The sequence below is a fragment of the Entamoeba invadens genome, assembly GCF_000330505.1.
Source record: "Entamoeba invadens IP1 unplaced genomic scaffold scaff_1105074724332, whole genome shotgun sequence".
In the NCBI taxonomy this organism is placed as follows: Eukaryota; Evosea; order Mastigamoebida; family Endamoebidae; genus Entamoeba; species Entamoeba invadens.
In genome coordinates this window covers 71,140-87,273 of record NW_004191636.1, presented here as the reverse complement: position 1 = coordinate 87,273, position 16,134 = coordinate 71,140, and the positions used below count along the sequence as shown (strand labels likewise).

The 16,134-nt window shown below is 34.6% G+C and overlaps 6 protein-coding genes across 6 annotated transcripts; 3 read left to right on the top strand and 3 right to left on the bottom strand.

Annotated features, from left to right (window-relative positions):
* Positions 1–41: 41 nt before the first annotated feature.
* On the bottom strand, positions 42–2,438 carry EIN_198090 (DNA replication helicase DNA2, putative; the record flags this gene model as incomplete). Its single annotated transcript, XM_004183154.1, has 1 exon — positions 42–2,438. One exon carries the CDS (start codon positions 2,436–2,438, stop codon positions 42–44), a length of 2,397 nt encoding a protein of 798 aa, XP_004183202.1.
* Positions 2,439–2,817: 379 nt separating this feature from the next.
* Positions 2,818–4,182, top strand: EIN_198080 (hypothetical protein; the record flags this gene model as incomplete). Its single annotated transcript, XM_004183153.1, has 1 exon — positions 2,818–4,182. One exon carries the CDS (start codon positions 2,818–2,820, stop codon positions 4,180–4,182), a length of 1,365 nt encoding a protein of 454 aa, XP_004183201.1.
* Positions 4,183–4,918: 736 nt separating this feature from the next.
* Positions 4,919–5,665, top strand: EIN_198070 (hypothetical protein; the record flags this gene model as incomplete). The annotated part of the gene is made up of 1 exon (XM_004183152.1): positions 4,919–5,665. One exon carries the CDS (start codon positions 4,919–4,921, stop codon positions 5,663–5,665), a length of 747 nt encoding a protein of 248 aa, XP_004183200.1.
* A 136-nt stretch (positions 5,666–5,801) lies between these two features.
* Positions 5,802–8,909, bottom strand: EIN_198060 (hypothetical protein; the record flags this gene model as incomplete). Its single annotated transcript, XM_004183151.1, has 1 exon — positions 5,802–8,909. The coding sequence occupies one exon, from the start codon at positions 8,907–8,909 to the stop codon at positions 5,802–5,804; it is 3,108 nt and encodes a 1,035-aa protein (XP_004183199.1).
* Positions 8,910–9,389: 480 nt separating this feature from the next.
* EIN_198050 (hypothetical protein) lies at positions 9,390–10,748 on the top strand (the record flags this gene model as incomplete). The annotated part of the gene is made up of 1 exon (XM_004183150.1): positions 9,390–10,748. One exon carries the CDS (start codon positions 9,390–9,392, stop codon positions 10,746–10,748), a length of 1,359 nt encoding a protein of 452 aa, XP_004183198.1.
* Positions 10,749–13,926: 3,178 nt separating this feature from the next.
* Positions 13,927–14,952, bottom strand: EIN_198040 (hypothetical protein; the record flags this gene model as incomplete). Its single annotated transcript, XM_004183149.1, has 1 exon — positions 13,927–14,952. The coding sequence occupies one exon, from the start codon at positions 14,950–14,952 to the stop codon at positions 13,927–13,929; it is 1,026 nt and encodes a 341-aa protein (XP_004183197.1).
* Positions 14,953–16,134: the final 1,182 nt, after the last annotated feature.

Genomic DNA, 16,134 nt, shown 5'->3' with positions numbered 1-16,134 from the left:
CGTTGTGACACGAAGCACCTCAAACAACTCACTCAAATGCATCAATTACACAAGTCGTTCAACTCAGTCGAGTTAAACCCCAAATCTTCAATATCCAACGTTTGTGCTTTCAAACTCTCCGCAACTTCTTTGTCGAGTATTGCAGACAACGAATACTTACTTTTCCCACTGAAGACAGTGTACACACTTTGTTTGTCGAGAGCCTCTCCTTCATCCAATTGCGTCGTCTTCGCTCCCTCAAACAGCCACACTGTCTCGGTCAAATAGAATACGGCAAGTGCTTGAATGACATTGAAATTAATGGCGTCGGCAATTATCGCGACGTCAAATTGGAGAGATTGGATAAACTTTCTTGTCGCGCTACTGCACGGTGCAAGCACATACGGATGATTTTCTATCACATCTTCAATGACTTTGTTTTCTTTCAGAAGCGCGTCCATGTCAGAGTACAACATCGTTCGCTCCGGTGGAAGTTTTTCTTTGATCCTATTGAGTAAATCGCTCGACGATGCTGTGACGAACACTCTTTTTGTCGTTCCTCTACAAAACCCAACGATTGCAGTGATCGCCATTTCTGGTGTGAGTCCAAGTATGGGAGTAATGTTATGTGACCCTGCAAGAGTGCCCACAAGAAACTCATTCATCTGGTCATACGTCTTAATCACGGGTTCATGTTGGTCGATATTAATTTGGTCAAACACCCACCCAAACTCGTCCTCATCGATATTTGTCATAATAGTGGTCTTCTGTGAAATCAAACTCTCCGCAAATTGTACAACAGGACAAGACACATTGTTGATGATCAAGTCTCTTATCCTTTTCATTTCATCACTATCTTCCATCAACTTTCCTATCATGTTCATGGTCGACATCAGACTGTTATTACCAATGAACCGATCCAGCCGATACCCAACATCTTTATCATAGAACATCCTCTGTGGTGTTCGTATTCGTACTCGTTTTAAGACAGTCCCTAACACTTTTTCACTCTTCCCAACTATTTCAATGGTGTCTTGTGTGGCTGCTTCACTGTCATCGTCTATAACAACAACCTCTTTTTCAACTTTCCAGTCTTTCTCTTCAGGTGGCATCATGTACCCCTTCACTATATTAATTTTCCCATCTTCACTCGATACACAAGTGAGCCCCTCGTAATATGTGATGTCTCCTTCAAACGTGTAGATGTAATAGTCCGGACGCTTCTTTGTCAATTCGCGTTTCGTCAATTTCGCCTTTCTGCTCAACGCGGGCGCATCATCTGGAGTCGTCCACCGCTTGACATTCTCCTCGTCGACTCGCCGAATTTCACTTCGCATTATTTTCAGGTATTTCATGTAGAATTGCCTCTCTCTATCGCTCAAGTGAGATATCTCGTCTCTTCCAAAATCGATACCATCATTCAAACACACAAGCGCACAATGTTTCGTGAACGCACAATACCTGCACGCCACTTCCGTCTTACTAATTTGCATTTCGTTTGGTATTCTCGAGTCAACCATATACACCGCCAACTCATTTCTTAGTCGCGCGATGTTCCCCAAATTGGGAAGTGTTGGTTGCACTTGTTCAAAGCGGTTCTCGTCTTTGTGGACGTAATTGAGTAGCCCTGAAAATTGATGGTACTGTTTCTCTAAGAACCCACTCAACAGTAGAAAGTAGAACGTGACTTGTGCTTCATTCTCAGGCTTTGCTTTGCCCGTCTTCATTTCTACTAACACCTCCCCTTCATCATTCTTCAACAAGATGTCTATCGACCCTTTAAACCCAAAGATGTACGACTGCAACTGCGCCTCAGCGGCAACTAACTCTTTCACGGGAAGTTCACGCTTTTGTGTTTCTACACAATGCTTCCTCCAACACGTGAACCAGTCATTCACTGAGTTGTAAAACTCCATCGCGCGCACGATAAACTGCTCGCGGGTCAGTCCGAGACAATACACTTTAGTAAGCCGCTCGTCGGTGATTTCCTCAACCAGCTCCCTGAAAATTTGGCGGTTAAACTCTTTCATATCAGTGATGATGACATGCTGGACAGACTCGTGGATGACTGTCCCGATCTCCGCTGCTTCAATTGATTCATCCGAATACACATAGCCGCTTATAATAGTCTTTCGATTACAAAACATCGAGTTGACAACACCAGTAGTGTTAATCATGACGTCCGGGTACTCAATAAGTAACAAAGGAGAAGTGTTAGTCAGTGAAATAGTGTCAGGAAGTATATAAGTAAACCTTTCCTCGAGAAATATGATGTGGATGATTTCCCCGACACGCAAATCCGTCTGATGCCAACAATCGTCGAGTATCAAAGTGAAATGCTTCTTCGTTTCTTCGTCCTCTACCATGTAACGCTTTGTGTTGTTCACTTCTCCTTTCGACTCCACCACCTCTCCTCGAATGAATTGGGCCCAGTGTGGTGCTATTGTTCCTTTATGCATCTACTTTTCTTGGTTCTTTGTATCTCTTTAACTCTATAGTTTATTTTATGGTTATTTTTATCATTTAAAAGAGTTATTTATATTACCACAAATTTTCAATAAAAAATTATTTTTTCAATAACAGAAGAGTTTTTTAACAATTATAATGCGAATTAATGTTTTTTGAATGAAATATTTAAAATAGATAAGTAACTAATTTTTTAATAATATTGAATATCGAAAGAAAAAATGCAAACTAATCATTCCAAAAATAGTAATCTGTGGTATTTATTATACTTAATCATAACAAAACTATAAATTATAGTAAAATGTGGATGAAAAGTAGTGAAATCAACTTTCAAAATCCTGTCAAGAACAGTCAGAACATTAAAAGTATACAATGAAAACAACATGGGTGCTCCTGTTGTTTTTTGCATTAGGAGGGATGTCCTTGTACATTCAAAAGAAGCAAGACTTCTCCAAGCGTGTAACCAAGCTAGTGACTTATCACTATGGCAACAACGGAACCTTATACTTTCAAACGGCTCCAATTAGAGAACCTACGGAGTCTTCCGTCATCATTTCGATGTGTCGGGGACAGTACAAAATAGACGAAGTCACCTGTGAACAAATGGACACATGCCAGAGCTATAATATATATGACATTTCGCGACGGAACAGTTCCTTGTATTTAACCGTGAGAGAGTCGGACTTATATTCTGTGTATATTCTCCGATGCGGGAGGTCGACCAATATCGAATTGAACTACACGCTTCATATGTTAAACGGGGACTCTGAATTGTCTCTTGGGGATTATAAACAGTATATGACGACATGGATTCTCTTATGTATATTGTTTGTTGTGTCGGTGTTTGTGGGTGGTGTGTGTACGTTGTGGTTCAACAAAATAACGATCATCCAAATTGTGCACGTCACGGCGCTGTTTTTCGTTGTAGTGGGAGAAGTGTTTTCGGTGTGTTACTTTTACATGTACAACAAATACGGATTGAAGTATGACAACTTCGACATCATGAGCAGGATGTGTAGCACATTTTCTGATATCATCATCATCGGGTTGGTCACTATAACGTGCAACGGATATACTATTATATATAAACACTTCTCTATACTTCACTCGAAAGTGCTGATCATTGGAATATTGACTTACTGCGTCTCTGTTGTCCTCGCGTATTTCGTCGATGGCGTCTTCATCTTTTTGGGATTAGTCGCCGCGTTCTTTTTCATCACGCCGACTGAGATCAAGTCGATTGTATTCAACGCAAAAGTAGTGAAGTATCATATACTCTCAAATGAACGAGTCGAACACATCGGGAGTCTTCCTCAGAAAATTATCGTCTCGAAATTTCTGTTAGGCGGAGTTGTTGCATTTTGGCTCTTGTGCTTCTTAAACACATTCTTCCTCTTATTCGCTTCAACGGAAATCACCATTTTGTGTTTTGTGTCACAGCGCATCTTACAGATTCTCTTTCTCTTTTACACCATTGTCGTCTTCTTCCCTTTCAACGGAGTGTATGTACCAATCGAACAAAACATTCAGAGCGTATTGGCACACAACAGGTTCGCCGTCTCAAAAAAGACGCAATACGTTGTCGTCGATAATTTTGAAACATTAGTCGAGACAGCCCAAATAGTCGTCTTCTCCTTTGCAAACTCAGTCAACTTAAACCAACTCAAACTGTCACCAGACGGACTAATGATAATGCAAAACCTCTCGAAAGACCCTGTCATCTGTATGAATAACTAATCTGTTTCTTGTGTTGCAGTATTTACTATTTTATTGTGTTATAATTAATAACAAATATAGTACATTTTTTTGGCACATTTTTTGTTTTGATAATTATATTTTAAAACAAATATTATTTACATAAATGTAAATAATATTTGTTGTGTTCATATAAATAGTATGGTAACTCTGCCTTATGCAAAACTTTACCTTATGCAATATTTTTTATTGATAATTTTTAGTATATAGAAACCATTTTAATTCTATAAAAATAAAATAGATTATGATGTTTTTGGTTAAAGAATATTTAACTATACTATGGTTTAAATTATTTTAAATTAATATTTTGTTTAATTTAGAGGTAGAGTGTCAATATTGTATATAAAAACACAACAAACAAAACAACAAGATTTTTTTTAAATTTAGAATTTTAACTTATTGAAATAATTTCTGTTCCAAAAATGCGACAAATAAAAAAAAGAAAAAAAAAACTAATAAAAAAATACCAAAAACATGTTTTTTATTAATTAAAAGCATTTATGGGATTATTTGATTCAAAAAAATTAGACGAGATTAGAAAAATCACCAATCCAAATTTAAAAATAACTAGAATGAAACTATACTGATATTAATAGTAAGTTATAATTGAGTTGGCAAGATCTTCCCAATTCTTATTTGTGTTTGGGTGTGATGTCTCTTGAGAAGTATCTGTTCGAACAAGCTCGCAAGCAATGAACTGAAAAATAACCAAAGAAGGATGGACAAGTGTGGCACGACGAACTCATTCAAAACACTTCAAATTGAGAATTTTCAAAACTTTGGGACGGTCAATTTTTATGGTCATAAGAACTTAGTGAATAACATGGGGTCGACTGCGACGTCACAAACGAACACATTAGTCGTCCCCGAGAAGAAAGAGTTTGAGGAGGTCAAACCGTTGATCGTTCCACTCACCAAAGAACTTCCTCCCGACACTCGTGTGATCAACAAATTTGCACTGACTGAGAAGAACTTAGACAAACTGAAAGACTGGACGAAGTGTTCGAAGTTTCAAGTGGTGTATTCAAATGAAAATGAACCGCTGTATGCCCGTGATTTCTATGCGAAAGTTAAAGGCCTTAAAAATGTGATGGTACTTGCAGAAACAACAACGGGACAATGCTTCGGCGGCTTCTTTGGTAAAATCCCCGAGAAACAAAACACGTGGGTGACTGAGGATTTGAAGCACTTCGTCTTCACTCTCCGTAACCCCGTCATGATCCCACCCACCCCCATATACCCACGAATCGATAACAGAAATATTTTACTCATTCGAGACAATGCTGAGCCTAAAGTCGTATTAGAAAATTGCGCTTTTGTCGTCTGCAACGACGGCTCAAGTAGACAACACATCAGGTTCTCTTCGACTTATCACGACACAACTTTTAAGGGCGAAAGACTCTTCGCTGGTAACCAAAAGCTTTTCCAAATCAGAAACTTCGCTGCGCTCTGTTGGGAGGAATAACACTGATTGAGTTACAAAGTCTTTTTGATAGTCAAAAAGTCGAACGGAAGAAATTAGTTTATTATAGTATTTTACTATTAGTTAATGGTTTTGGAAAAAGACCACCTCTTTAGCAGAAATAAATAGAACTTCACCATCAAATATTCTTTGTGGAACTTTCCCCATCCATTCCCATCTCACTTCGCTTCTTTAAACCCTCGATCTTGGCTTTACAGAATGGACACTCGTTATGGTTCTCCATGTACCTCTCGATGCAAGTTGCACACATTGAATGTTTGCACGGGAGCATGATTGTGTCTGCGTTATTGCTACAACAAATGAAACACAATTTGTCTTCATCTTCTTCAACTTCCATTTCAAATGAAGTTTCTGACGCTCGTCCCCGGAACGATGGGGTGACGGTGACTGTTTTTGACCCTTTCTTTTTCTTCTCTTCAAGAGCACTTTTGATGAACTCAACGACAGCCATTACATGACCCATCGCCTCCTTTTCAAACACTTTCAAGTCAGTCAAAATTTGTTCGGTGTATGTCGGCGTCCTCCACCGATCCCACGATGCCGTCTGATAGTCAATGTCAAATGAAAATATCGAGGTGGACCCTTTCTCGATCCCTTCTATCCCTTTGGCGATCTCTTGTGTCACCAACCCGTCTTGCAAAAACCACGCCATTCGTGATTCTTGGTCCATTGAATTCAAAATATTCGAAAGTGCATTCAACAGTAACAGCCGCAATGAGACAAGTATGTTATGTATCATTCTCCCTCGGCGGCTGTTCCCATTTCTTACAGTGCATTGATATAACACAAATGTCAAATACTGCAAAAATTTCGTAGCAAGTGCGTGGTCGGTATATAACTTGCCAAAGTAGAAGGACAACGCGTCCAACAGATCTGTCCCACTTAACATGTTTGATGTGAGTAATTCAAACGCCTTTATCTCCTCGTTGTTCAGTCGCTCTTTATCCAACAGCAAGAGAAGTTGGTCCAAATTCTTTGAGATGAATTCTAAGACTGTTTTATGTGTCTCCATCGCATTCTCCCCCACTTTGAAGTACTCCATAATGATTTGATTCATCACATTCTTGTAGTTATTATACTCTGCGACATTGCCTTTGATCTGGTAGAAAGGCACGGGGAATGCAATTCGAATGAAAAACATTGCGCGCTTGTATCGGTCCTCCTCGTCCATTTTAAATGACTTAAAAACTTGTTCAAACAGAATAATCCGATTCGCCGGCGTGATGGTTTCAACTAAATGTGGCAATTTGGAGATCAGAAGTGCAAGCGAAAGGAAAATGGTAGTATTCAGTCCCGGCTTTGCTATGTCCTTGTTGTTCAAAAACGAAATGAACATATTCGCACACACGCCCATGGGTTCTTTTAATTGTTGAATGATCGTTTGCTGGTACTTGAAGACGATCATCTGTCGCAAATTTCGACACAACGACACGACGGTTGATAAGTACGGCTCGTGCACAAAAAGGACTGCGTCACACACATTCATCGCGTTCACTATCATCTCAAACATCTTCTGCTGTATTTCAAATCGACACGGAACAATAAAAGACGAAGCCATCCACAAATAGTCCAACCAATCGATGTCTCTCTCAAGCGTGTTGGTTATCCCAACCATTTTCCGACAGACAATTTCAATTTTCGAGAAGAATGGAATTGTGTTGTTGTAGAAGAACAGAACAGCACGGTGGACTCTTCTTTGATATTCATAGTCCGCGTCGTTGTCTTTAATTGGGAACGTCTTCTTCAAGTAACTGACTGTCCCGCCAAGTCGATCAAAGTCTTCAAATTGTTTCGGCGTATCAAACAAGAACTTATTGTTGAACACAAACGGCTTGTTCTCCTTCAACAACGAATCAAAGAGGGCAAAAGTAATTCTGAGTGTCACTTCCATTGCTCCGTCGTTATCTTCAGCTTCATCCGCAATGTTATGTCGCAGACTGTAGTGTCTAATGAACTCGTCCAACAGTTTGTTAGCGTCAAGTGCTTTGAGAAGAGTTTCGTCGTTCTCCAGTTGCTTCTTATGTTTTTCGTTCAACTTGAAGAGTAATTCTTCTGGTGGTTGCGCCAAAGTAATTTTTGTTGTTAAAGTTGTGTACTCCGCGAATGAAATCACTGCTGTTTTCGTGAAAATGATGTCGATGAATTGGAATAACTTGTTGATGTTCTTACAAGCAAAGTTCATCATTTCATTCAAGAACTCGACGATGAGTTGTGTGAGTTGAATCGTTTGTTCGTTGTCGTAAGTGAAATGTGACGTGAAGACATAATACCACTCCATCAAGATATCAAAAATCGTTTCGATGTCACTCTCGTGGACCAAATGCTTCAACATCACCACAAACTTCTGCATTTTCTTTTCTTTATGGCACTCAAACAAAAGTGTGATGAAGTGCCTGACGCAGATCACTTTACTATTCACAACAAGTGACATAAAGCGTGTGAAGAGTGCTTCAAGCACTAATACCGAAGCATTGCTCTCGTCATTTAAACATTCCAATATCGCAACTTTAAGCGCCTCCCCCTCTTTGTCTGCACTTTTTGTTGGTTGTTGCGCTACAGGAGTGTATTCAGGAAACTTTTCTCTAAATAATAAAGGGAACTCCCCATAATTCACAATGAACTTACTCCCAACAGACCCAGTAACACCAAAGTATGTATTCTTGGGTGGTTCAGTGCCCATATCAGTGAATGCAATACCGCAGTCTTTCTCATTCAAAAATACTTTCATCGTTTTATTGTCAAAGTCTACACAGATCGAGACAACATCCCCTTGCTTCCACTTCGAACCAAAAGGAATTTGTTTGCCGTTCCATAAACACTTTCTGTACCCGTCATACGCATACGAGTCCGAAAAATCTCCAATTCCTCGCGAATTGTCGAAGGACTCAGTGCTCTCACAAATACCAATTTGAAGAAGACCGTCTACTTGGATGATAACTTGGTAGACATATTTCCCAGTCGTAGCACCAAAGTTCGATAAGAGTGTCGGAAACATGTTAGTGATGATGTACTCCCCTTTGTAAAAGCCAGTTTTCATCTCTCCGTTGATCACAGTCACTTTCATCTTGTCTATAGATGAAGGAGAGGTCTGTTGATTTGGACTCATGATCGCGTCGAGATAATATGGAAGAATCACATGCTCATAATCCTCAAAGTCCGGGTTAAAAGTCGGGTTCACTTTCTGGGCTATTTTAATCAATAAATTTTGCACCTCTTTCTGCATCATTTCAATCAGAATTTCAAGATTTTAAATTTGAACACAAAAACGTTGAAATTTAATAAAACTCTGTGATTTTTTGAATTAATATTTAAATTAAAAAGTATTATTAAGTTTAATTTGTTTATATTTTTAAAATAATAGTAAATTTTTACTATTGATTTTTGAAGTTTAACTTTCTTCTAATAATAATAATTTAATAAAAATTAATTTTGTTTTAATTAATAATTTATTACACTTTTTTTAAATGTTTATTTTTCTATATTTATAAATTAATAATACTATTTTAGATAATACAAAGTAATTAATTGAAATTAATCCAAAAATCTATATATTTAATAATAAATGATACTATAAACCATTAGAATGATAAATAAAATATTTACCACAAATTAATAATTCCTCATTAATTTCGTTTGTTCATCCAAATTCAAAACGTCATTTTTCAAAGTCAAAACTGAAAAAAAGAGGACTCTAAATTTCAAATAGATGAGTGGTATTATTAAAAGCTTGGTGTATATACCCCGCAGTTCAATGCAAATATACGCATATCCTGAATTGCCACAAAACACTCCATATATCTTTGGATTGCTTCCAACTCTTGCGTTTGCAGACACAAACCACAACCCAATTTATTTCATCGTCCCGTCATCGCAACCGATTCAAAGGATGTATGGGGTATCACTAGTATATCCCACGCACGCGTTGGTCTTGTTGACTACAACTTTTCTGATCGATCCACTCAACAAACTCTTAAACTGTTATTACTCTTTATTCACAAGACCTTCTCCTCAACTCTTAACAGCACTTTACAACGCTATGGACGCATCGAAGGTAGTTCCTACTCCAATTATTCCAACAGAGGCGTTACTCTCTAATATCACTAAAATCATTAAACTGATGTTGTTGCCATTTAGAACAGTACTTTACTCACAGATACCAGCTAACACATCCCTCTCCCTTTTGTTCATCATGTCGTCTATCCCAGGAACATTTTTCCAGACTAAAGGAGACTGCCCAAATTCATTGGCATTTCCTCTTAAAATCGACACGCCAACACACCCCATCATCCCACATTTCCCAACAAGTTGGCTCGATAAGATCATCGGTGCCGACGGGTATGTCATTGGGACGACATCACCCATCTTCTCCGAGTTGACTAAAGACTGGGATGTTGTTATTAATTTGGACAACGGGAAAGTGCGCTGTCAAAAGGATGTTCAGAACGTCATTGCGGAGACTCGTGAAGACAAATTGTTCATATTGCAAATGAAGGAGATGTACCAGAGAAAACAAATCGACAATGTCATGTTGGGCGTCGAGTGGTATGTCCAAGGGCTTTTGAACACAATTGCCCCATTTGCAAAGAAAGTGACAAGCGTGTCGTGGAATGAAATAGCAAATACACCAGCGAACGACTATGGAATTGCATTTTTGAAGGAGTGGTTGTCGGCGCCGTCGTTCCAGGAGTGGAAGGAGAGAGTTTGTGTCGACCAAGCACTTAAGTTTGACGTTAAACATCCGGGAAGAACTTCAAAGACGTCGTTTGGTTCATACACATCGGAGAGTATCACATCGATGCTTACGACTGATTGGATGATCAAAGGTGCTGTGAAGGTGGATAACTTCTATAGAGGGATTGAGAAGTATTGGACAAAAGAAGAGGAAGAAGCGCCCGTTGAAGACACTCCCATTGTTGTCACGGAGAAAAGTGAAATCAAAGAACCGTTGGATGTGGTTGAAGCAAAAGAAGAGAAGAAGGAACTACCAAAAGAAGATTTAAAAGTAGTTTTTGACAATGTAGAAGTGAAGGAAGAAAATAAAGAGGCGCATGTTGAGACTCAATAAAATTAACCATTTTTAGTGTTGTTTTTGTTATTAGAGTCACTGCAACACTTTGTAATATCATATTTGGCAGTGATTGTGTTAGAGAATAAGGAATGTGAATCAATAACTAAATTTGAGAGGCTTAAAAAATGTTACTTTTGTAAAAAGTGTGTGGAGTTAGTGGAGTCTTCATGTAATAAAATAGAAAAGAAGATGAGTAATTAATAATACATTTAATTAAGAATATGGTGAAAATTTTTGAAATGTAAAAAGTTATCGTAGTTATTTATATGTGTTTGTTACACATTATAGTCATGGATAAATAATATTTTTTAATATTTTAAAAGTGTGACTGTTTTTTGGCTCGAAATGATGATAAGATTAACAGAAGAAGTTAATCAACGGATGACTTTGGAATTACTGAATAATAAATAGCTTTTAATCTGTTTGTATTTAAAAGTTTAATATAAAAACGGAAATAGGGCAATCGTAAATCTAATTGAATATTAATTGCATTTGGCGACTTCAAATTAAAAATAAACAAATTGGATATATCCAACTATTTTAAAGTGGGTTTGTTGTAATATGTGAAATGTAAAACTGTTGGGAGGTTTAAACAAATGATTCAATTTTTATAGAATAAATATTAATCTATTTTTAGAGAATATACATTTTTTAATATTAATTGGTTCTATTATATATAAAAGTGGTTGTATTTGTCGACTAAGCCGTGTGCTTTTTGGACAGACTTCTTTGATTAAAGTCAACTAATTAACTTCAGTGTACCAAATATCATTAGGTCTGTAAAAACCTATTTAGTAAAAAATGAAAAGTTTTTTTGTGTATTATTTTATTTGTCGAAACAAAAATAGAACCAATCTAAATAAAAAATAACTTCAATTTAGTTATACATTTTAATTACTATTAATAAATTAAAAAAATTCTAATAAACAAAGCCTTCTTTATAGTTTTGTCAGTTGATTTGCTGGTTATTATTATTTGTCAATACAGTTTTGATTAGTTGGAGATTATGAATTTTTTATAATGAAATATTAAATAGTATTGATATCATTAACTAGAGTTATTAGTTAAAAAAATCAAACAAACATTTCAGTTGATTTTGCTTGGATATGGATAAAACAACAATTTTTACAAAAAAAATTATAAATATAGATAAAATAACTATAAAAAATAGCATTTTAGACGAGCAAAAGGATATTATTACATAACCCGTGTTTTGAAATGTTTTCAGCCCCCATGACAAACTGGCAATAACTTCATTTCTTGACAAATAAAAAACTGTTTTAGTTTTTCTTGTTCTATTTATAAAATACTGTCATAATTCCCGATAAATTAGAGATATTATATCTTACATTGGTATTGTTAAAAAATACTTTTACATATAATAATTCCAACACCACAACTATGTAAAAGATTATTCAATGAGTAATATAAAGCATTAATAATTGATATATAAAACACAAATCCACCAATTAAAGAGAAATGGGTTCTAAAAATTTTGATGAAAACAATAGAGCTATTTAAGCCAAGATACACAATCTCTTAACAGTATGGAAGGCAAATTCAAAGCTACATCTCAAAGACATTTACAAGGTTCACAAGTTATCTTGATTAGAAAACATATCAACACAAGACACACTCTTCCATGTGAATTATTTAATTGTTTCAATGATGAAATTGAAGAAGAAATCAGAGACATACTCTTTAACAAGAAAGAGACAGACTTCATATCAGTGGGAAGCACTCCTGTTGTATATGATTACGAGGATGAACATTATACATCTTCAAGGTCTTTTGAAAAGCTCTACAAATTTAAGTAATAAAGTGAACAATTCATTATATGTATTTAATTAATTAACTTCTTTGGTATTTGTTTTATGCATAGTTGAACGTTGATAAAATGAAAAGTGTTTGATGTTATGACATGAGTTTTAATAATTTATATCTCATGGTTTACAACTAGAACAAGCCACAATATTTTAAGTTTGATTTTGTACTTATTTAATAAACAAATTAAACTCAGTATATACTGATTAAAATAATATTTAACCAAAAAAATTCAATACAAAATCATTGATATTGGTTTATTCTTTAACGATTCTTAAAACACAAAACAAACGTTATTTGTGTTCCGTATGTCATTCTGATTTATGTAATACTATGCCTTTTGCAAGACTTATATATTTATTTATAAATATTAATTAATAATTTTTGTAATGAATAAAAACTAAAATAGTTTTTGGTTTGAAATTATTAAACTATATAATACTTTATTTTTATTAAAATTTAACAATAATAGTATTCCATAAAGCAAAGTTTTACATAAGTCAAAGTGACCAAATAATTATCAGAAGGGTGTTTTTCCCATTGATTATCTTGGAAATAATGGGTTTAAAAAAGTGAAAAAAAGGTTCATCGAAAAATAAGATGTCGCTTTAATGTATTTTTATAATAACTACTAATTAAAGTTTTAAAACTATTTATTTTACTTCTTACAATTATTTGGTCTCTGAATGATTTTGATCAACGGTAATTATCGATTTTGTAGTTTTAAAAAAATAGTTTGCTATTTTTGTTATTCCAACTTTAAAAAAAACTTTAAATATTTAATTTGTTCTTTTGAATGAAATTTTTTAATATAAGAATAATATAATATAACTATAAAAGTATATAAAATTAAATTAATATTATTAATTACTAAATTATAATTAATTATTAATATATTTATAATTGATTTACTAATACATTATTTTAATAAAAAAGTTTTAGTTTTTAAACTTATTAATATTAAAAAGGTTGAAGGAACAAAGAACAAAATATACAGTCAAAGGCGTCTATTTGTCGTAATTATAATTGTCGAACTTGCTTATTTGTCGCACAACTGGCCAATCGTTTTGGTGTACGACAATTAAATATTTTGTTCTCGAGTCTGTGACTTTTGTTGAATTAAAAACTAAATTTTTAATAAAAATAAATTTCAATTTTAAAAAAACTTTTCTACACAATTCAGTCAAAGACAAATAGACGTCTTTGACTGTAGTTAAATAATAAAATAATAATTACAATAATACATAGATTATTTTTAATAATTATAATTAATACAATAATATCTTTATAATTACATAATTATAATTTGATTCTAAATAAAAACACAACACATAATATAATATATGTTTAATTAAATACCCTTTGCTCTCTTGCATCTCTGGAGGTGGATGTTTGCCATGAGATATCCAAACATTGCACAGATAGCCCCCATTAATAAGTCTGATATATAGTGATAACGGTTCCAAGCCGTTGCTAAAGCAATTAAAGATCCCATAACAAAGACCATTTTACCAAGTGTTTTGTGTGAGTAATAAATACCAAAGGCGGTTGCAATAGTCTCGCCGACGTGTCCACTTGGGAAAGTTCCCGATGAATCATCTCTGTCGACTGTACCTCTCCAATACTTTGTAAACCCAAACCCAGTGATTTCTGTGGTGTACTCATCCTTCAAATATATTCTTGGGCTCTTCCCTGGGACGAAAATGTTGATCAAGAATATAATAGAGAACGTCGAAGTCCAACACATGACTAAATACTCAATATCAACATACCTCTTCACTTTAGATGGATTGTTTAAAGAGTCTTTCAACCCAAGACGCTCTTTCCTTGCTTCAAGAACTATTTCCAAAGCACAAACCCCTAAGGACAAATACCCCCACACATAGAAGGTTATATAAATTAGTTCAAAGTACTCATTGAGCATCTTCCCACTGAATGTGGTTGGATTAAAAAAGCTACTTTGGTCGACAAAGAGTGAGAGTGTGCCTTGTGGGAATCGTGGGAAGAGGAATTTATCAGAGTCGAGTAAGTACTCGTCGTACAAGCTACTTCTAATGACTTTAATCAACTCCGTCGTTGATATGAAATTGAAAGCAAGGCCAAGTGTCAGTAAGAACAAATGGAACAACTTAAAGAAGTCGACAAATCTCTCGAGGAAGTGTGGTCTAACATTGTAGAGGATACCAAAGATGACAAGGCCAGCGTGCCAAGGGTAACACATCCATGTGACTTTGGTGTTGTTAGCCCAGACGGTAGTAATAAAGCCAAAAGAGACCATCCAGAGTGTTAGAAAGTTGATCATATTAGACGTAAAGGTTTGGTACACTTTCTTTGGGAATTGGAGAAACGTCGCGACACTGCTTTTGAGTAGTGACATTGGTATGTTATTAGTTCTCAAAGAGAAGAATAAACCTAAACAAAAACTAAAGAAATCGAAACAGTTTTTGGTTGTGAAGATACGTCGAAATGGAGTCTTTTTCGATTATTCTATTTTGGGGTCACATGTTTCATTTCGCTTGTCCCCCAAAAACAGCCTGTTCTTCCTACAAATGGTTTATATTATTTTACTTTTAAAACATCAACAATTAGCACTTTCTTTGGACGATGTTGTTCGATTTGTTATTGCTTTATTTTCAACTCTGAGTTACTTTTGCTCTTATAAAACAGCTTATCATCCTTTTGTTCTGCTCCATTGTCACTTTTTTTAAAAAGAAAAGACGGGTGTTTCCTGATCGATTTGGGATTGTCACTGCTGTTTTCTGCATCAATTTTTTTCCAATTTTGTTTTGTCTTTCTCAATGCTATTTTTATTATAATCATAACTAATTGTACTTCTACTATAAAATTTTAAATGTTATTATACAGTAGTATTTTTATTATATATTTTACTACAGTTGTTGATAATTATTATAAATACTGTTCTGGTCAAAAACATGGAAAAAGAAAACCATTCAGATTTTATAGAATTAATATATTATTCTATTTTTATTAAATAAAAAACATTAAATCATAATGAAGTTTTTTTGTATTTCCAAATAATATAATTTGTTTTTTCATACCAAATGGTTAAAAACAAAAGAAAAAATACAAATACGCAACACGTGTAAACAAAAATCACTATATGCCATCTTATTGGACAGAAACTTATTTATTGTTTTTGAACATGACTTTTAAGCAAAAAACATTTTTATTCAAATTTTGATTGTGTCCGTTGTTTTGTGACGGGGAAATAAAATATTATAAACATTTATAAATACTCACAAGTATATTAATTGATCTATTTTTACTATAATATATACTTATTATTTGATGTTTTTGATTTTTGGGCTTGTGTACTTTTATATAAAAAATAAACTTTTAAAAAAATGGAAAAATATTTAATAAAGTCAAGATTTCCCGTTTTTAAACTACTTGAATTTAGTTCAACGTTAATTTGGGTGTTAAAGTAAATTATTTTATTTAAATAAATAAACTATATAATAATACAAGTATTTTTTATTCAAATACAATAACAACATTATAAATAAATAATAATTCAACTTGACATTAGCACATAAAA